Genomic DNA, 21,959 nt, shown 5'->3' with positions numbered 1-21,959 from the left:
TCAGGCGATCATGTGGGAAAACCCTGCCGCACAAGCTACCAGTTTTATTTACTGTTTTGTCTTTGTAGGGCTGACACAGGGGACTCCATTTTTGTCCTGCCGGCTTTCTTTCACATTGATATGCCGAGATCCAGTAACTCTCTTCCTAAACAGGCCCACCCCTGACACCACTCAGGGCAACTCCCCTGCCCTGCTTCAGCTTTCACTATTTAGTCTCTAATTCTGGGACCGAGGTACAGCTGAGGGCTGTGGGGCACAGAGAAGCACCCAGCTTTCCACAGGAAACGTCTCCTCTGCAGGAGGACTAGGTTTGCATTTAGTTGTCTGATGGTTCTTTTTGGGATGACCTTGGGCAAATATTTTCTTTGAGTTCATGTTCCCCTTCATTTTCCACCTTCACTACATGTTCATTTATTCCATGTGCATGCCTATCCTATCTGTGCACATGAGTGGGAGTGTGCATGCCTCAGCATGCTTGTGCAAAATGAGGGATGATCTACAGGTGTCAATTCTTTTGCCCCATGTAGGTCCTGGGGATCAGACTCAGGTCATCAGGCTGAGCAGCAGGCACACTTACCCACCACCTCACCATTCATAGACTGAAGAAGAGTATAGGGGCTGGAGAGATGGCTCAATAATTAGGAGCACCTCCAGCTCTTGCAGAGGACCCAGGTTCAGTTCTCAATGTACACACACACACACACACACACACACACACACACAAACACACACACACACACACACACACTGAGGCTCATAACCATCTATTACCCCCGTTCTTGGGGGTTAACATCCTCTTTCTGGTCTCCCCAGTACATGGTGTACATACAGTCAAACACTCGTATACATAAACTAAAGATAAATTAGTCTTAAAAAATAAAGATTAGTATGCTTCCTGGACCTTGGTTTACAAAGATGAGCAAGGGAATTCACTCTCCAGTACTCTCCTCATAGGAAAGAGATGCACAGAAAGACTAAGCACTGGCCTTTATTAGTTCAGCAAAGAAAGGAAAACGCAGATGACCCGAAACTCAGCAGCCCCACGTGATGCACTTCCCTCTTCTAAGGCAGGTCTGGCGTTCTGCCTACACTTGCGAACTGGCAGGAAGGCCGTCAGGAGCTTCAAGCTGTTAGTTTTCAAAATGTAGACGGGTTAGTAAAATGGAGCAGAATACATGTTCATTATTTCCCCCCAAGGCAACTTCCGGCCTGCTCACTAAGAGCCACGTGTTCTTGAGGTCAGAAGGCATTGTTTCTAAGGCTTCAGATTAAATAGAAGGTAAGCTTCTCTCTGCCCCAGCAGTCTCTGGATCACTGCCTGTCAGCCTGCTTGCTGGAAAAGAAAGGAATGAGAAAATAATGTTAGAATAATGGTGGTGGTGATGGTGGTGATGGTGGTGATGGGGGGGTTGGTGATGGTGGTGGTGATGGTGATGGTGGAGGTGGTGGTGGTGATAGTGGTGGTGGTGATGTCGGTGGTGGTGGTGATGGTGATGGTGGGGGGGGTGATGGTGGTGGTAATGGTGGAGGTGGTGGTGATGGTGGTGATGGTGGTGGTTGTGATGGTGGTGGTGTTGATAGTGGTGGTGATGGTGGTAGTGATGGTGGTGGTGGTGATAGTGATGATGATGGTTGTAGTGATGGTGGTGGTGATGGTGGTTGTAGTGGAAGTAATGGTAGTGGTGGTGGAAGAAAGAGGAGAAGAAGCCGCCAGCTGTTATCTCCTAAAAAAAAAAAAAAAAAACAAACCCTGTGTGTGGACCAATTTTAAAAGATTTGTTTTATTTATTTATGTATTTGTGTATCTGTATGTGTACACATGTGTATAGATCAGGTGTGCCAGGAGTCCAGAAGAGGGCATCAGATTTTCCTGGAGCTAGAGTTACATAGGAGATTGTGAGCCTCCTGACATGGGTGCTGGGAACTGAACCCAAGCGCTCTGGGAGAGCAGCAAGCCCTCTGGACCACTGAGCCATCTCCAACTTCTTGGATCCTTGGGACAACAAAAGGAGAGGCTGCCACTCTCCCCATCTCACAGGAGGAACAACGAGCAGTCAGGCTGGCTTTTCACTACTGTTGGGAGCCGCCCTCACATTTGCCATTATAAGATGGCGCTGACAGCTGTGTTCTAAGTGGTAAACATAATCTGCACACGTGCAGGGGCAGTTTTCCCGCCATGTGTTCTGCCTTTCTCGTGATGACAACTGGGCCGATGGGCTGCAGCCAATCAGGGAGTAATACGTCCTAGGCGGAGAATAATTCTCCTTAAAAGGGGACGGGGTTTCGCCATTCTCCCTTTTGCTCTCTTGCTCTGGCTCTTGCTTCTTGCTCCTAAAGATGTAAGCAATAAAGCTTTGCCGAAGAAGAAAAAAAAAAAAAAAAAAAAAGTAAGAGTTGGGAGTAATACGTCCTAGGCGGAGGATAATTCTCCTTAAAAGGGACGGGGTTTTGCCATTCTTTCTCTTGCTTTCTTGTTCTTGTTCTTTTTCTCTCTCTTGCTTTCTTGTTCTTGTTCTTGTTCTTTTTCTCTCTCTGGCTCTCTGGCTCCTGAAGATGTAAGCAATAAAGCTTTTGCCGCAGAAGATTCCGGTTTGTTGTGTCTTTCCTGGCCGGTAGCGAACGCGTGTAAGACACTACTACACTCAGGATCCACAAGCTGTTGATTCCAAATTCCAGACTGAGCTACCTGTGTCCCTACTGCTTCCCAGTCTCCATGTATGTGGGAGCTGTCTGAAATGACACCTTTATGGAATCCCATGATTTCCTTTAAGAAGTCAGTCATTGCCAGGTAGTGGTGGTAATCCCAGCTCTTGGAAGGCAGAGACAGGCAGATCTCTCTGAGTTCTAGGCCAGCCTGGTCTACAGAGTAAGTTCCAGGATAGCCAGAACTACACAGAGAAACCCTGTCTCAAAACAACAAGAAGAGGAAGAGGAGGGGGAGGGGAGGAGGAGGAAAAAAAGAAGGAGGAGGAAGTAGAGGAGGAGGAGGGGGAGGAGTCATTCACTGAGGACCAGGTCCAAAGACAACATCATCCCAATGTGTAGATGCAGAAACAAGAGCTGGAGAGACGGCTCAGCGGTTAAGGGCACTGGTTGCTCTTCCAGAGGTCCTGAGTTCAATTCCCAGCAACTGCATGGTGACTCACAACCATCTGGAATGGGAATCTGAAGCCACCTTCTGGTGTGTCTGAAGACAGTAACAGTATATCCACATACATGAAATAAGTAAATATAACTCTTTTAAAAAATAGCCGGGCATGGTGGCACACGCCTTTAATCCCAGCACTTGGGAGGCAGAGGCAGGCGGATTTCTGAGTTCGAGGACAGCCTGGTCTACAAAGTAAGTTCCAGGACAGCCAGGGCTATACAGAGAAACCCTGTCTCGAAAAACCAAAAAAAAAAAAAAAAAAAAAAAAAAATAGATGCAGAAACAGAAACTGAAAGAGAAGTAGCTTGCTACAAAGTTAAGATGCAGAATGGTCAGCCCACTCTAGCCAGAGTCTAAGCCCCTAAGCACCCCACAATTCTGATTCCTTTTTGGAATTTGTGTGTGTGCTCGTGCGCATGAGTGTATGCGTGGTGTGTGTGTGTGTGTGTGTGTGTGTGTGTGTGTGTGTGTGTGTGTGTGTGTGTTTGTGCATGCATGTCACAGTATAGATGTAGATATCAAAGCACAAGAGTACATTGTGTGGGAATCCTCTCCTACCCTGAGAGTCCCAGGGTTCAAACTCAAATCATCAAACTTAATGGCAAGTGTCTTAGTGGTAAGTGTCTTTGCCAGCTGCCAGCTGCCTCCACAGTTCTGTTTTCTAGAAGAAACCAAGAGTTTTCTGTGATGGAAAGCAAAGCCCTTGATCTAGGAGGAAATGGCAGCCTGGAAGTCAGGGGCATAGTCATATGCAACCATCCTGGCAGAAATAAACATTCCCCGGAGACACTTGTGGAGCTGAAGACGAAGCTCAGTGGTTAGAGCCCTGCCCAGGATGCATGAAGCCCTGTATTTGGTCCCCAGAACTGCATAAAACTAACTGTGGTGAAACAGTCCTATAATCACAGTACTTGGGAGCACTGGGAAGATGGATCAGGAGTTCAAGGTCATCCTAGTCTACATACAAGTTCTTCGAGGCTGGGGAGGGCTGTCCCTCCTTTGGCTATCAACCCGCTAGAAATTGAAATGTCTCTAGGATACCATGCTGGGAGACGGAAGGACTGAAGCCCAGTGCCTGCGAGAGGAGGAACTGTCTGCTAGGAAGAGATGTCACAAGATTTTGTCCCCTTGTCACCTTGTGGCAGAGACTGGAGCTTAGACATGGATGATTGACAGACCACACTTTGACCAAGACCCCTTAGCAAAGCATCCCTCTACTTAAACTAGACCTCAAGTCAGGACCCTAAAAGTGAACATAGGAGTCACCACTGTTCCCCTCCCCAGTGTGCTCCCATGGTAGAAGTCTCCTTTTTCTGCCTTTCTCCATTGTGTCTTTGATTGGTCTATTGAAAACAAGCAGGTTGTGGAAGCTGCCAAGGCCCGAACTCTGACAGAACAACTCTAGTTAACCCCAGGCACATCAGAGGAAGCTGACTCGGAACAGGGCTCTGGTGCCAGAAAGAATGGAAGAGGGGAGTTAGCCCAACCCTTGATCCTCCAGAGTAGAACTTTGCTCTCTTCCACATCCTCTCGCCCTCTGCAAGGCTGCCTCCCAGGAGCATCTTGGACAGGACCAAGCAACAGTCTGCATTCATTCCATACCAGCCCTTTCAGTGCCTGGGTGCTCCATAATACCCAGTCAGCTCCTCCATAAAATGGGGTCAAAGTTCACGCCATCAATGACACCAGAGTAATAAGGTGGTAGGTGTCAGAGCGTATGGGAGAGGGCTCTACAAACTACCGGGTGATATTCTGAAGGGAGCAGAGCTGTACCATTACAGTAGAGAAGGGGCTGGGAGAGGGAAAGAGATGGTTCAACTGTTAAGAGCACTGGCTGATAACTCAGTTTCAATTCCCAGCACCCACATGGTGGCCCACAACTGCTGTAACTCCAGTCCTAGGGGGATCTGATGCCCTCTTGTGGCCTCTATATGAATTGCAAGCATTGTGGTGCACAGACAGATCTTACCTAGCTGGTAAATAGGGTATCATCCCCTCCCCATCTGAGATCTCTTGGTAACCAGTAAGTTCCCTGATTTCCTCCTTGCCTGGCTCCCTTGACCCTCCCTTAACAACGAGCAACCGACACACTGACCTCTGAGCACACTGCCCCCGAAGGAACCTCCCTACCATGAACATACTTCCAATAGTCACCCTCTCCAACAGGACATACCGAGCTGGCCCCAGGTCCTTCACACAGGATGGACAATGTTCCTGTCACAGTGCGGCTTGCAGTGAGGATTCAGCCAGTGCTCCAGAAACTGCTCCTCAGCACGGTGCTCCAGGGCCAGGAGATGATGCATATACTCCTGAAGAGACAAACACACAGCATTGAGAGGCTCCTGGAACTCACTACATAGACCAGGCTTGCCTCAAGCTCAAGAGATCTGTCTGCTTCTGCCCCCGAATGCTGGAATCAAAAGTTGTGTGGCACACACCCAGCTGGCCCCCTTCTTACCTCAGGCTTTCACACAGTCCAATGAGAAGCCAGCCAGCAAGGGAACCAAAGGAGGGCAGTCTGCAGGGGTCAACCCCACTCAGAAAGGACCCTGGATGCTATAACCATGAGGTGTGACTCACTCCAAAGGGTGTGTGAAACAGAACCACAAAAATATTTTTAAGTAACGCTAAAAAAAAAAAAAAAAGTGGCTGTTAACCAAAAAAGTGGTATTTCACCATGGGAGAGAGTGAACATATTTAGTAATATAGTATTTGTGATGAGATTAAATGCTTTTGATACGTGCCTATATCAAAAATATCTTAAGCCTTCCTACAGCACTGAAAAGCCTTTAACAGAGGGCCCAGTTTGAAGTTTTGATGTTTTGAAAATGTCCTCTAGGAACTCTACAGCCAGCACTAAACAATTCTTCAAAAAGAAGAAAGGTGTGCTGGCTGTGGTGGCGCATGCCTTTAATCCCTGCACTCAGGAGGCAAAGGCAGGTGGGTCTCTGTGAGTTCAAGGTCAGCCTGGTCTACAAAGAGGTTCTAGGATAGCCAGAACTGTTACACAGAGAAACCCTGTTTCAGAGAAACAGAGAGGGGGGGGGGGGAGAGGAGAGAGAAGAGGGGAGGGGAGGGGAGGGGAGAGGAGATGAGATGTCCTGAATTCAAATCCCAGCAACCACATGGTGGCTCACAACCACCAGTAATGAGATCAGATGCCCTCCTCTGGTGTGTCTGAAGATAGCTACAGTGTGCTTACATATATAAAATAAATAAATAAATCTTTTTAAAAAAAGAAAAAAGAAAAGAAAAAAGGGGATGAAGCTAGAAAATAGGACCCGAGTTCAGTTCCCAGCCCCTGCACTAAACAAAAACAGGCATGATAGTGCATGCCCATAATTCCAGCACTGATGGGTCAAGGACAGAAGGATCCTGAGGCTTGCTGAACTCTGGCTTCAGTGAGAGCCCCTATCTCAAAAGCACAGGTGGAGAGCAGCTGAGGACCTCTGGCTTACTTGTGCACACAGCTGTCCAGGCATCGCTGCATAGGAAAACATTCACGCACGTACATCATATAAGTGAACACACACTCATAGAAAAGCCAGACGTGATGGCTGTGTGCTGTATGTAAACCCAGCATACTGCAAGCCGAGACAGGAGAATCACCATACATTCAAGGCCAGCCAAGCAACAATAGATTCCAGGCCAGCCTAGGCTTAATGTGAGGTCCCACCTCAAAGAAAAAGAAAAGGAAAAGAAAAAGAAATGAAGTATTCTGTGGAACGAGATGCTTAACATTCCTCTTGACAGGGGCCTAAGGCACACACACACAGATAAACCATTCCCACCCACTTTGTAGCATCTACTGCTTTTTCAGAACCGGAAAAACTTATACTGAGTGAGGTTACAACCCAGGCTCAGAAAGACAAACAGCTCGTGTTCTCTTTCATATGCAGATTAGATCTATGTTTTGACCTCTAGGAACACCTCGCACACATGGTGCACATACATACATACATACATACATACATACATACATACATACATACATGCAAGCAAAACACCTCTACACATAAAATAAAAAGAAGTCCATAAAGTAATTTTTAAGTAGGGAGAGGGCTACAGAGAGAACCAGGGTCTCAAAAACAAACAAATCCCAGGCTCCGAGGATTCTCTACCTTGGTCTTCTGAAGAGCTAGGACTATGGCACATGCTACCCAGCCCAGGGTAGGTTTTATTTGTACGTTTGTTTTTTTAGGACAACAGCCACGGTACACCAAGTGTGTGGTTTAGCGCCTGGTACACAGTAGGGCCTCAGTACCGCTCGCTGAAGAGATATATAAATGAATACATGAAGAGGTTGCTTTCTGTCTCACTGATGCCTCCTTGGAGGGTCCCTCGCTGTCTGTGTCGATTGTCTTTGCTATAATAGCCAAATCTACATAAAAGCAAAAGTCAGTGTCTGTCTCACAGCAGCTGAAGTCATCACTGAAGAAAAGCCACCAAAATAGACACACACTGAGAACAAGAAAGAAGCCAGCACCGGTTTCCATGACACTTCAGTATTTATTTTAAATGTTGGGGAAATGAATCTGCCACAAAGGCCTGAAAGCAGTCATTAGTCAAAGATGAAAAGCCCAACTACAAATCAGCTAAAAACCACAAATTCAACAATTGCATTGGCCGAGTCAGAAATGACCCAGTACTAATGACCCTCTCAAATGTTCCTGGACTAAGAAAGGAGAGGGAGATGGAAAACAGGTTTTCATTTCTTTAGATTCCCTTCTCCAGGGAGGGAAGAAATTAAACAAAAACAAAAACTCATATTTGTGTTCCATGTCAAATGCTCATTGTAATGATTTAAAGTGAATCTTTTCCCAGTAATTGGAATGGAAACTACACTTAGACCCTCCCTGGAGTGGCATGATAATGAAATGAGATGCCCAGCAGAGCCTGACCTGACCCAAGAATGACATAGCAAACAGCCTATCAAGGCGTGAACTCTTTCCAAGATGTCTCCATCCTTTCCTATGACATTTGGGCAGGATTACAGGTCCATTGACATTCGGGAGAATTTATTTTGCTCATTAGTCAAAGGTAATCACGCAGACTGGAGGATGGCTCAGAAGTTAACTGTCCTGGATTCCCCCGAAGGCTCCGCGTCCCAGGAAAGCCAGTATGCGCTGACATCTCAGCTATTCTGAACCATCTTTGAGATCATGGGAACAAGGGGAGTGGAGTTCCTGGGACAGTCGTCATGGTGCTAAACATGAAAGCATATTTACAAAGGCCACTTACCATAAAGCCAGTGTGATTTATCTGCACCCAGTAAGAGCACACCTGAAAGGAAGACAAGCCAAAGACATCCCAGCTTCCCAGGAAGGCAAATCCCCAGGGCACAGGAGCACTTATAAACAGAGATGATCACAAAGGACATTGCAGAAGCCTGAATGTCATCCTTCTTAAAGAATTTGCCTGGTTCTGCCTGGCAATGGGCAAACAAATTCTTCCCTAAGACTTGGAAAGATGAGAGGATCTTAATGAGTTTAATTGAGGCAACTGAAGAGATTTCCTTGAGATACACTCAAGAAAAAATTCTATCCTGCTGAGTACACACACCCCCACCCAACCTCGCCACACCGGTCATTGGCTTGGTTCTGGAGGCTCTGAAGTGAAACAAACTGTCCATCTCCTAAAGCGATTTAGAACAATCTAATAAGGCAATCAATGTCAAAATTGAGGGCTGGAGTGGCTCAGTGATTAAGAACACATAGTGTCCCTGCAAAAGACCCAAGTTCAGTTCCCGGAACTCAGATATATACACATGTATACACATACACACACATGCATACATACCCACACACAGACAAGCACACAAAGGCATAATTAAAAAATTTTTTAAATAATCTTTTTAAATAAACAAAAATTTAAGTATTAAATATAAAGATCACCAAAGCACTAGCTTCAATACTCAGCGAGATGACAGGGTTGACAGTTAACCCATTATCTCTCTGAGCCTTTTTCTAGAAATCCGCTTTCACACGGATATGTTTAGTGACATGTACAGCATTGTTTTGTACATGAGTAAGACAGTCTCTCCATCCACAGGAGATATCTTCTAGCGCCCCCTAGTGGATGTCTGAAAACGCAACTGGTGTTGAATTTCCACAGACCGTATTTTTTCCTATTCGCAAAGGCCTATAATGAAGTTTAATTTACAAACTGGACCAAGCAAGAAGTCAATGACAATACTTAATTATAAAATAGAATAACTCAAATGTTATGCTACAGAGCTGGAGAGGTAACTCTTGTCAGCAAAGCCCTTACCTCCACTCAGGGAAGGGCCTGCCTCAGGAGAGGCTGGGTGGGTCTGGGTCTGTCTATGGAGAAAGTTACTGAACTTATCCATAATAATAAAATAGAAAGCTGGCAGATCAGAGAGTTCCATTGGTAAAGTCCCTGCCTCGAGAGCATGAGATCCTAAGCTCGCTCCCCAGAAGCCACATTTAAAACCCCAGGCATCATGGTGTATACTTTTACTCCCAGTGCTGGAGACACTAAGTCAGGCAGACCTCTGGGCTCACTGGCCAGCCTGTCTAACCTACTTGGGGAACTCCAGGCCTACAAGAGACCCTATCTCAAAATGCAAGGCAGACAGCTCCTGAAAAAATGATACTCAAGGTTGACCCTGGCCTACACACACACACAAGAATACACGAAAAAGCACAAATGTACACACACACAAAAATAAAACAATACACTATAATAAAAGCTTTGTAAATGTAGTCTGTCACACACATGCGTGCATGCACACGTACAGACACACAGACACGCGCACACGCACACACACACACACACACACACACACACACCCTCAGCTCTCAACATAGCTTATTGGGTTGTGCTTTCCCTTCTTATTATGAGAACACGAAATGGTGTAATGCCTGTGGGGTGGAGAGACACCATGACCAAGGTAACTCTTATGAAAGAAAGCATTTAACTGAAGCTTGCTTACAGTTAATCTATGATAACCATGGTGGGAAAGAGACAGGCACAGCCATGGAGCAGTAGCTGAGAGCTTTACATCCTGATCTCTAGGTATCAGTCAGAGATAGACAGAGGGTGGGGGAGGGGGAGGGGGAGGGAGAGTCTTGGCCTGGTGAGTGAGCAGAGGTCCTCAGTTCAATTCCCAGCAACCACATGATGGCTCACAACCATCTATACAGCTACAGTATACTCCTATACATAAAATAAATAAATAAATCTTTAAATAAATAAATTGCTACTTTACCACAGTCCATTACAGCAGCCAGGCAGTGGTGGCGCACGCCTTTAATCCCAGAACTCGGGAGGCAGAGGCAGGCAGATTTCTGAGTTCGAGGCCAGCCTGGTCTACAGAGTGAGTTCCAGGACAGCCAGGGCTACACAGAGAAACCCTGTCTGGAAAAACCAAAAAAAAAAAAAAAGAGTAGAGGGAAGTGGGCTACCAAGATGCATCACATCAGAGGGGAAAGGTGCTTGCTATACAAGTTTGGTGACCAGTGTCCAATCTTTGGAACCCACAGAAAGGTGGAAGAGGAGAACCAACTCCACAAACTCTGACCACCAGATAAGCACCGTAGTTCACCCACAGCACTCATCATGCACAAGCACAAAAATAATAAATAAGTTTTAAAGGAGTATAAGATGCTGGGCATGCTGGCTGGTTTTGTGTGTCAACTTGACACACAGAGAAAGGAACCTCCCTTGATCCAACTGTAAGGCATTTTCTCAATTAGTGACCAGGGTGGGAGGGTCCATTGTGGGTGGGGCCATCCCTAGGCTGACGGTCCTGGGTTCACTAAGAAGGCAAGCTGAGCAAGCCAGAGGAAGCAATCTAGTAAGCAGCACCCCTCCATGGCCTCTGCATCAGCTCCTGCCTCCAGGTTTCTGCCCTGTGTGAGTTCCTTTGGTGATGAACAGCAATGTGGAAGTGTAAGCTAAATATACCCTTTTCCTCCCCGACTTGCTTCTTGGTCATGATGTTTTGTGCAGCAATAAAAACCCTGACTAAGCCACTGAGCACGGTGACGCACATCTTTAATCCTAGCACTCAGAAGGCAGAAGAAGGTGTATTTCTGGGTTTGAAATCAGTCTGACCTACTTAGCAAGTTCAAGCCAGCCAGAGCTACATAGTGAGACCCTGTCAGAGAGAGAGAGAAAGAGAGAAAGAGAGAGAGAGAGAGAGAGAGAGAGAGAGAGAGAGAGAGAGAGAGAGAGAGAGAGAGAGATCTTATACACACTGAGGGCAGACCTTGTTACAATTTGGCAGTACCTAGTATAATGGAAAGCATATGAAACTCTGAGAATTTTCTTTTTTTTTTTTCCACTGAACCTGAAAAACACACAAGTGTATGATGAGTTTTATTTCATTGCCGTATGTGTATGGTTATTTGCCTGCATGTATGTCCATGCCCCATGTGCATGCCTGGTGCCCTCAGAGGCCAGAAGACAGCACGGCAATGAATCCCCTAAGATTGGAGTTACAGACTGCAGACAAGTGCTCTTAACCTCTGAGCCATTTCCCCAGCCCCATGTGTGGAGAGTTTTATCACATAGGGTTAATACCTAAAATGCACATTGTTCAGAAAAAGAGCAAGTACGTTGTAATACGACTCTAAGGCACATCACTTAATATTTAACGAGCTGGAATACATTGTGTTGAATGGAATTGTGTTATTCTGTACCACACTGCAGAAAAAGCCTAAGCACGACCTAGTTACCACCCCTGCAAGCAGGTGAGCTGGCCAAGGAGGGTCCTTCGCTTGACATGGTGGAGGCACAGCACAGCACAGCCCAGCACAGCCCAGCCCAGCACAGCACAGCCCAGCCCAGCACAGCACAGCACAGCACAGCACAGCACAGCACAGACAGCACAGCACAGCACAGCACAGCACAGCACAGCACAGCACAGCACAGACAGCACAGCACAGCACAGCACAGCACAGCACAGCACAGCACAGCACAGGACAGCACAGCACAGCACAGCACAGCACAGACAGCACAGCACAGCACAGCACAGCACAGACAGCACAGCACAGCACAGCACAGGACAGCACAGCACAGCACAGCACAGCACAGCACAGCACAGCACAGGACAGCACAGCACAGCACAGCACAGCACAGCACAGCACAGCACAGCACAGACAGCACAGCACAGCACAGCACAGCACAGCACAGCACAGCACAGCACAGCACGGCTGGAGCAGAGTCAGGACAATAATGATGAGGGATCAACAGGCCTCTGTGCTTATAGATCCTCAGGAAACCAAAGGCTGGAACGAGAGGACTCAGTGGGGAGGCAGGAATGTCATCCACAGGGCTACTGCTTGTCCTACTCATAGCTGTCACGAGGACATTGGAGGATGAGGAGCCGGGCTCCAGAATTGGGGGTGGTGCCACGCACCCCAATGTGGAAGGCTAGAGCAGTAGCCATTGTGAGTAAAAAATCAGAACTTCCTTTTGGAGCCGTGACATCAGAGATGCCTATTAGATATTCAAGCACAGTTAGGGAAGTTGGATGAAACCAGTCCAGAGCTCCTGAGAGAGGTCAGGCGGCAGGCAGAAGCCTGCTGCCATGTCTTTGGTAAAGAGGTAAGAGTCAAGCCACAGGACTGGAGAACCGGGAAGGCAGAGCCCGGGATACTCTGGCATTAAGCAGCATAATGCTAAGAATCTGGCAGAGGGAACCCAGCTGCAGAGCCATGAAACAGAAGGAGAAATGGGGGGCAGAGGGGGTGGGAAGTTTTTGGTATGGAGGTCCTAAGAGACTTAGCAACCAGAGCGCCAGAGCCAGAGAAGCCAGGTGTGCTGGGAAAGAAAAGAAAAAGCCAACAGGGCTATAACCCCTCTCCTGCGGGGCAGAAGTCATTCCGTGTTGGTTCCTCTCACATCATTATGATCTCAGTACCTAGGAATGATATGGGTTGGACAGACAGTCCAACGGTTAAGAACACTTACCACTCTCCCAGAGGACCAGAGTTCAGTTCCCGGTGCCCATGATGGGTAGCTCTCAACCACCTCTTACTGCATCTCCAGGGGAATCTCTTACCCCTGACTTTTTTGGGGCACCTGCATCCACATGCACATAACCCCACACAGGTACAGGCAAATATGAACAACTGAAAATATAGATAAAATCTTTTTTAAAAGAAGATTTAGGGGACTGGAGAGATGGCTCAGTGATTAAGAGCACTGACTGCTCTTCCAGAGGTCCTGAGTTCAGTTCCCAGAAACAACATGGTGGCTCACAGCCACTTGTAATAAGATCCAATGCCCTCTTCTGGTGTGTCTGAAGACAGCTACCATGTATTTAGATATAATAATAAATAAATCTTTAGGCTGGAGCAAGCAGGGCTGACTGGAGCAAGTGGGGCCGACATGAGCAAGCAGGGCTGACTGACTGGAGCAAGCAGGGCTAACTGGAGCAAGCAGGGCTGACTGGAGCAAGAGGGGCCGACATGAGCAAGCAGAGGTTCTGAATTCCCAGAAACCACACGGTGGCTCAAAACCATCAGTACAGCTACAGTGTACTTATATACATAAAATAAATAAATAGATCTTTAAAAGACCTATGGAAGATTTATTTTGGCCCACAGTTTTAGAATTTATTTAGTCCCTCTAGGTGGGGAAGACATCACCGGTATCAGGTCAAGGCAACAGAGTGTGTGAGTTCCTGTCATGAGGAACCGAGGAACAGATAAAGCAAGGCAGGAACCAGGGGCCAGGTCTAACTTTCAGAGGTATACCCCTTTTGTTTTGGGGGTGTTTGCTTTGTTTTTCTTCCACCACCAGCCAGGTCTCGGTGCCAGCTGAGGAACAAATATTCAAAACATGATCCTGTGGGGACATTTCGGCTTCAAACTGCTTTTCTGTTCTGCTCTCTCTTCCCGTAGCCCCGTCTTCATGCCTGCTCTCTCTTCCCATAGCCCTGTCTTCATGCCTGCTCTCTCTTCCCATAGCCCCGTCTTCATGCCTGCTCTCTCTTCCCGTAGCACCATCTTCTTGCTATTGTCTACAAACAGGGTTGGGTTATGGGGTTGGTCTAGTAAGCTCCATGAGGCTCCATTAGGCCCCCAAGTCCTCTGACACAGTAGAGTCACCGTGACAACTCAGTCAAATCTACCTAAATGAACTGCCAGCCCTCGGGGAGCTCCCACCCCATGTTCATGAAGTCCAGACCCTACTCTCCCAAATCTCCAAAAATCTGGAGGCGAGTTAATGATAAACAACCGTCACAGCCAGTCACGGCCTGCTGCTCTACGACAGCAGCTTCTAGATTCTAGGGGTGACTTTCCTCTCTTGGCAGCCACGATCACCCCCACTGTGTATCACCTGCCAGTATCAGTTCCTTCCAGAAACCCGCTAACACTGATGGCTTCTTGTGGTTGGGGATTGCGGAGGAAACAGCACGCTGCGAAACTAGCTTCAAACCCAAGGCCAAGTGTATTCAGACCCGGGTGTCAGCTGTTTCCTAGACTAGGGACCATCCACCTGCCCCTCTCTCTGGCCTCTCTCTCTATCTTCCCCACACAGTGGTCCTTATCCACTTGCATCCTGGCTGCCTCCATACATTTAAAGTCTCCCACCTCACCCAGGGCCTTCTCTCTCCCTCTTAATATCTGTTCCTTTTCCCTCCAGGCCCCCAACTTCCTCCATTAAGGGTCCTGTTCCCCCTGCTTCCCCCAGGCAGACGCTAGCCTGAGCATCACTAGCGCGTGGTCAGGGGCAGGAAACACACAGGAACTGCTTCAAACAGTCAAGGCCACGGTGTGCATGGGTAATTTGAACCTGTGTCCAATAAGCCTGTGACTCTGCACACGCCAGCCTGTTCAGTGTTGAAGCCAAGGGTCACAATGGCAAACACCGCACCTAGCCCTTCATGAGGAGAGACTGCAAATCTCCACAAGTGTTTTTATTTTGAATCAACACACATCCCTAAAGCGCCACCCATTATCTTCTTCCATGGCTTCTCTGTTCTCTGAACCAGTTTTCTTCTAGCCAGTCACTTAGCAAGAAACAACATAAGACGACCCATAGGACAACCCCACTAGTCAATGTTTCAGCTACATAAGTTGACAGTAAGCACACGGGTCTCCAGGCTTAGTTTCCAGGGGCACATGCCCCCCCCCCACCAAAGCTGTCAACTGTACTCATTTGCCCAAGTCCACTAAGTCCATGACAAGGAGATGTAATATATGTCCTACAATGTCCCTGGCTATTTCCCACGTACAGCATCTGAAGGCCAGCATCTAAGAAGCTCTGTATTCTGAATCTCTGATTCACTGACCTAATCATTATCAGAACCCTGCTCGAAACCCCTGGATGGTTCCACCGTGTGTGCAACACCAAACCCCAACCATGTTGCAATGATGTCCCAGGGACACTCAACCTGACCCTGAGAGAGCCTTCTGTGGGCATCATTCCAAGTAGCCCAAGGGGCTCCAGTCAAGGCCCAAAGAGAAACATGGAGAAAGAATAACAGATAGTCTGACACATGTATTCTGCAAAAGCCTTTTTCAGAACACATAGGTGTAAGCCAGACATGGTGGCACAGGTCTTTAATCCCAGAACTCAGGAAACAGGGTCAGGTGGATCTCTGTGAGTTCAAGGTCAGCCTGATCTACAGAGTGAGTTCCAGGATAGCCAAGGCTATGTTGAGAAACCCTGTCTCAAAAAAAAAAAAAAAAAAACACAAGAGAGAAAGAGAGAAAGGGAACATCGGAGAAAGGGGACATCGGAAGGAAGCCATGACTCTCAGGAGCCAAGGGCCCATGGATGATGTCCACCCACTGTGCAGCTCTAACCACCAGCCCCTGACCCTGCCTGGTCCTGGGACCTCACTGACATTCCCATGGCACGCTGACAAACACAGGGCCACTATGCTTTGCTCTGAAATCCAGTGTGTATGTTCTCAGGGGTTGAGGCAGGCCATGGCCCCAAGCCAGGAAGAGGCACAGTGTCAGCAAAGGAGTGTGTGTACTCAGAAGCTTCTAAGAGGCAAGAGGACCACACAATGCAGAGTGCAGGGCCAAGGGCCGCACCGTTACAGGAGACAGGAAACTGAGCTTCAACGGTCCAAACACCTGCACATAGGCCTACGGAGAGCCCTCAGGAAGGGCCACGGCTGTTTCCCCACAGAGTTCAAGATGAGCCAGGTGCAGGTGCTGTCAGAGAAAACCTCAGAGATCGGGATGTTAGCTTACGGGTAGAATGCTTGCTTTACACATTCAAGGCCCTCCATTTGATCCCCAGTGCAGGAATGACAGCTGCGGGTAATGGTGTATAGTAATGTAAGGAAACTTCCCCCATACACATTTAGAGAATCAAGAGATTCAAGCTATGTGCAGGGCTCAGCAGGTAAAAGTGCTTGCTGCCAAGCCTGATAACCTGAGTTCAGGACTGAGCCATACATGATAGAAGGAGAGACCCAGCTCCAACAAGTGGCCCTCTGCCTCCATGTGCACACGCGCATCACTAAATAAGTAAATATAAAACAAACGAAGAATGAGAGAAGAAGCAAAGTGAACAGAAAGATTCAAATCTAGTTCGACCTACGTCAAAAGCATTTACCGTCTTTTTTTTTTGTTGTTGTTGTTTTTCTTTCAATGCTGGCCAGCAAATCTAGGACCTTGGTTCCAGACAAGCATTCTACCACTGAGATACATTTCCAGCCCAGTAAAAGTCTTTGGGGGGCAGTGGGGAGGCTGGAGAGATGGCTTAGTGGTTAAGAGCACTGACTGCTCTTCCAGAGGACCTAGGTTCAATTCCTGGCAACCACATGGTGGCTCACAACCATCTGTAATGGGATTTGATGCTCTCTTCTGGTGTGTCTGAAGACAGTGACAGTGTACTCATATACATACAATAAACAAATCTTTTAAAAATTATATAGAGAAAAAGTCTTTTAAATATCAAATTATGCACATGGAGTCTGCATTGAGAGAAGGTAAACGTGGTTCCAGGTCCCTGGGAGCCTCAACAGAAGAATCAGGGGCCCAACAAAGAAACCAACCTGAACCACAGAGATACAGCCAGACAATCATGTCCAGACTCCCCGAGCTTGCTGGTGCCTTGTGATCAACTTTCACCTGCATGACGCAGAAATACCATAAATATCCAAAGTGCTTCCGGCCATCCACAGCAGGAACCAAGATAGGTCCCAAAACAGAGACTGGACCAGCCTGCCGAGGTCTCACATCCTGTACTAAACACCCAAAGTGAAAGCAGGAAAGAGGGCTGTGTAATTTCTTTCCTTTTTGTTGTGATAAAATATACAACTTGAGGGAGATTTATTTTCCTTCACTGTTTGTTGGTACATGGTGGAGGGGGGCAGGGCAGAGGGACTCTGAGACTACTGGTCATATTGCTGCCACCACCAGGAAGTAAAAAGAAATGACCCAGCCCAGCTGATACATCTCCACACAATTCCTGTACCTAAGGGGCCGGGGACCATTACAGAAGAGGAACCAGAGAGACTGTAAGAGCCAGAGGAACTGAGAGTTTGCTGTGAAACTGTGTGTCCTAGCAACTCCAGAAAGCTTGCATCCGTGAAATCTGGTCAACATGGCCTTCCAAACAAAACTTGAACAAGGAAGACACCGACGGACATGCTAACGTGGAAGAAGAACTCGGGAGACTTCAACCCTAGACAAAGAACTGTAGGCATCCGGGGAATTCTGAGAGGGGGAGACACGGTCTTCTCCAGGGACAAGCCCTCCCTAACAGGTTTATCTAATACCAAGTTGTTAGCCCTGAGATTACATAGATACGACTGAGCAAGTTGTATTTCTGTATTTATGTGTGTGTGTGTGTGTGTGTGTGTGTGTGTGTGTGTGTGTGTGTGTGTGAACAATTAAAGAAAAGTAGAGCATGGTAGCCCATGCATTTAACCCCACTTTAGCAGGTAGATCTCTGTGAGTTTGAGGCCAGCCTGATCTACAAAATGAGTTCCAGGGCTGTTATACATAGCACAGGCTGAAACCCTGTATTGGGGAGGAGGGAGAAAGAAAGAAAAGGAGGCCATGAAGTTGAGAGAGAGAAAGGGGGAGGTATGCGAGAGGGGAATAACGCAATTACATTATAATTTCAAAAAAAATTAAAAATATATACGATTAAAAAATAAATAAAAGCTGACGCCCGGATTAGATTACTTTCTGTTTTTCTTAATGGCTGTCTAGAACCAGTCCATTCAATGGTGCTGCTTACATTTAGAATGTGCCTTTCCCCACCTCAGTTAGCTGAGTCTTAAAACTCTCACAGACAAACCCAGAGGCTTGTCTTGAAGGTGATTCTAGATCCTCTTAAGTGGACAATATTAACTATCACAGATGCCCTGGGTTCAAAAAGATGATTTGAGAAAACAGCATAACCCTGCAAGGGCAGAGCTGAGGACAAAATCTGTAACCAGGGGCAGCTGCTATGAAGATTCTGCCCAGGGAGGCCATCGCTGGCTGGGGATGCTAGTCTAGTTGGCCTGGGGTCCAAGAGGCAGGCAGTGGGTTGGCATCGGCCAAAGAGAGCAAACAGCTCCTGAACAAGCAGATCGGAGGAGGGAGATGCAGGGCAGCCCACTCAGGACGCTAGGACACACGCTCCACATCCCTGTGGATCCTGCTATTTCTGTGTTAAGTAGGTGGTTAAAGCCAGCATCTCCAGGAGTGGAGATCACACGTCTTACTCCTGCGTCTGTAACAGAACGGTCCATCTCACAGCCTACCCTGCGACCAGCCCCGAATGAATGCCCATTTAGAAGATAACGAGCTCTATAAAATTGCCCGGGCCAGGCGCTCACCCGCATGGGCTCGTCCGGGAATCCAGGTTTGTTGGGCCTGTCCTGTCGCCTGGACCTCAGGAGCTGTTTTGCCTGCTTTTCTGTCAGAATCGGGGAGGCATCTGGAAAAAGCAGGAAAAGCATTTGAGAGATTCCACACTCCACCTTAGTATTCCCAAGAGGATTTGCAAGTCTAATCTCCTTTAAAATACAAAAAGAAGTCTGTCCCAAAGGATGTGGCATTTCTGAGGACTCAGAAATTTTACATTGTTTCTATTCTAGTTAACTCAGAGCAAAAACTCGGGGTTTAGATCTACCGCACTCCCTGCAATAGCCCATTTATTTGAAGTGGACATTTATGTAACATGCGGCTTGATTTTTCTTTGTTTTGTTTTGTTGTGCTGCTTGCTTGCTTGCTTGCTTGCTTGCTAGCTAGCTTGCTTGCTTCTGTGTGTTTTGAGACAAGGTTTTGCGGCTGGCCAGGTTTGAACTCCATGTCTAGCTGGGAGGAACTTGACCTTCGGATCCTTCTGAATACTACAATAAATTACAGTTGTTTACCACCATGCCAGTTAATGTCATCCTGAGACTAAGCTCAGGGCTTCTTCGCAGATGCTGGGCAAGGACTCTGCCAACTGAGCTACACCCCCAGCCCTGAATATGGTTTTAATATATATATATATATACATATATATACATATATATATTTATTTATTTCCTGTTCTATTGTCTGTGGCAGTAAGAATGCGTTAAACCTGGTCTTCACACATCGCACTGAGAAGGTATGGTCACAAAATTATTAATGAGGAGAGGGTAATCACATGCAAATATTAAAAGATATTAGCACAATAAGAGAATATAAAACTTCTGTGATCCCATACGAACTTTAGAAGAAGACGCAATTGAAAGCTTGTCAGCCTCTTTTAAAATAGTTCTCAAACACTTTTTAAGACTTTTCAATTAAGGGAATTTACCTCCCTTTAACAAATAATAATTCTACAAGCTTGCTCTTACAAAAAGAGAGCGCAGAAAAATGTCAATATACACTATATATCATTATGTCAGTGTAAAAATAGGTCGGACCCTTGGGGAGAGGAGAACCTACCTGAGGAGAAAGCCAGCAGGGCGAGAGCAAAGACCAAGACAAACAGCTTCTCCATGATGCCAGGCTCCTCTCAGCTGACTGCGCTCTCCAGACCCGTCCTACCTACTTAAAAGCGGGGGCCTGTCAGATCCAATGCTGTGTAGACTTCCGCTAACACAGTCTGCCTTGTGAGGCTAAGCACATCTGACTCTGAATTTGCAATAATAACTGCTAAAATATTTCCCTCCGAATTCCTGCGAATTTTCATCCTGAGACAGGAAATGTGACCTCCTGAGTGCGGCTTGGAGAGCATTCATTTCGTGTAAACAGGTCTACCTAGTGCATTCTGTAATTGTTTCTGAAATGGGTGTTTTGTTTTGTTTCACTGAGATAGCATCCATCTCTCTTTTGACATTTAATTATTTTATGTGTATGGGTGTGTGTGTGTATGTGGGCACTTACATGCCTCCATGGAAGGACATAAGTCAGGGGCCAGTTTGTGGGCGTCAGTCCTCTCCCTCCACTGTGTAGGTCTTGGAGATTGAACTCAGGTTGTCCGGCTTGGCAGCAAGCACCTTTGCTCACTAAGCCATCTCACCAGCCCTAATTGTCTCTTCTATTTGCATATTTTATGACATTTTCCCAAAAATCCATCCATCTAAGTTCACACACACACACACACACACACACACACACACACACCACACACTGATATTCAGACGTAGGTAAGGAACCAAGCAAGGAGCAAGATGAAGGGAATAAAAAGATTTTTCCACTTGACTTTGGAGCCAAAGAGACCAACCATCAAATCCTGACTTAACTTCTCTCTCTCTCTCTCTCTCTCTCTCTCTCTCTCTCTCTCTCTCTCTCTCTCTCTCTCTTTCTTTCTTGGAAAAGAAGCCAACAAAACCCATGCCCTCATAGGGTATGATGAAACATTGGTGAGAAGTCATGAGCTTCACACCATAGGTGTGACCACTCACTATTAGCCATCTCTTCCTTAAAAGTAAGGGAATTAAGATCCAGAGATGATAAAATCTAGTCCAGGTTCATAGGTAAGTATCGAGGGAGAATCTAAATCTGTCTTCACACCTAACGCTGCGTGTTCTCATGATGATGCTGTAGGTTAGATGCCAACTGCTCATAAAGGCCCATGTGTCAAAGGCGTAGACCCCAATAGGCCAGTACTGGGGGAGGGGACAACCTTTAAAATGTGGAACCTAGCCCAGATATAGTGGTGCATGACTTTAATCTCAGAACCCGAAAGGAAGAGGCAGGCGGATCTCTATGAGCTTGAGGCCAGCTGTTAAACATCATGAGTTTTAGAACAGCCGAGGCTTTTGGTGGGGAGGACCTGGGACCTGGCTCTACTCCTCTTTCTCTTTTGCACCTGGATCATGACAAGATCTGTTCCATTCTGTGCTCCTGCCATGATATGCTGACTCACCACCCACGTGTCCAATCCAAAGAGGGACAATCAGTCACATGCTAGAACCCCCTACACTGTGAGACCAAAGGAACCTTTCCTCAGGGCCAGAGCAGTGTCTCAGCAGTCATGAGCACCCACTGCTCTGGGGGAGTACCCAGATTCTGGTGTTCCTCAGTTCCTGGTACCCACATTCATAACTCCAGTTCCAGGGGATCCAATGCCCTCTCCTGACCTTCCCAGGCACCAAGCACACCCATGAACACATTTAGGCAAAACACTCATATATAAAACAAAATAAACATTAAAAAAAAAATTTTAAGGGAAAGAAACCATGAACTGAAAAGAGACCAAATCAGGCAGATACACAAGAAGGCTTGAGGGGGTCAGGGGAGGGGAAATTATGTAATTACATTATAATCTCAAAAAAATTAATTTTGGGGGGGGGGTGGTTTCGAGACAGGGTTTCTCTGTATAGCCCTGGTTATCCTGGAACTCACTTTGTAGACCAGGCTGGCCTCGAACTTAGAAATCTGCCTGTCTCTGC

The 21,959-nt window shown here is 46.9% G+C and overlaps 1 protein-coding gene and 1 pseudogene across 1 annotated transcript; one reads left to right on the top strand and one right to left on the bottom strand.

Moving 5' to 3' along the window:
* Positions 1–948: 948 nt before the first annotated feature.
* On the bottom strand, positions 949–20,172 carry Gm525 (predicted gene 525). The gene is made up of 4 exons (NM_001033266.2): positions 20,008–20,172; positions 18,924–19,024; positions 5,322–5,457; positions 949–1,127 (listed from the first exon to the last, which is right to left on the bottom strand). Exons 1-3 carry the CDS (start codon positions 20,060–20,062, stop codon positions 5,341–5,343), a joined length of 273 nt encoding a protein of 90 aa, NP_001028438.1. The 5' UTR covers positions 20,063–20,172; the 3' UTR covers positions 949–1,127; positions 5,322–5,340.
* On the top strand, positions 6,862–6,965 carry Gm22534 (annotated as a pseudogene).
* Positions 20,173–21,959: the final 1,787 nt, after the last annotated feature.

This window comes from Mus musculus, chromosome 11 (genome assembly GCF_000001635.26).
Source record: "Mus musculus strain C57BL/6J chromosome 11, GRCm38.p6 C57BL/6J".
NCBI classification, from domain to species: Eukaryota; Metazoa; Chordata; class Mammalia; order Rodentia; family Muridae; genus Mus; species Mus musculus.
The sequence above is the reverse complement of the archived record's forward strand: the minus strand, read 5'-3'. Positions and strand labels throughout refer to the sequence as shown.

What these genes read in the sequence shown, in the direction of transcription:
- Gm525 (NM_001033266.2), bottom strand. Translation starts at nt 20,062, where the DNA reads ATGGAGAAGCTGTTTGTCTTGGTCTTTGCTCTCGCCCTGCTGGCTTTC. An exon ending in CCTGCTGGCTTTCTCCTCAG is followed by an intron (nt 19,025 to 20,007) that starts GTAGGTTCTCCT and finishes TGCTTTTTCCAG; the next exon opens with ATGCCTCCCCGATTCTGACA. An exon ending in TCCCGGACGAGCCCATGCGG is followed by an intron (nt 5,458 to 18,923) that starts GTGAGCGCCTGG and finishes TTGTCTCTTCAG; the next exon opens with GAGTATATGCATCATCTCCT.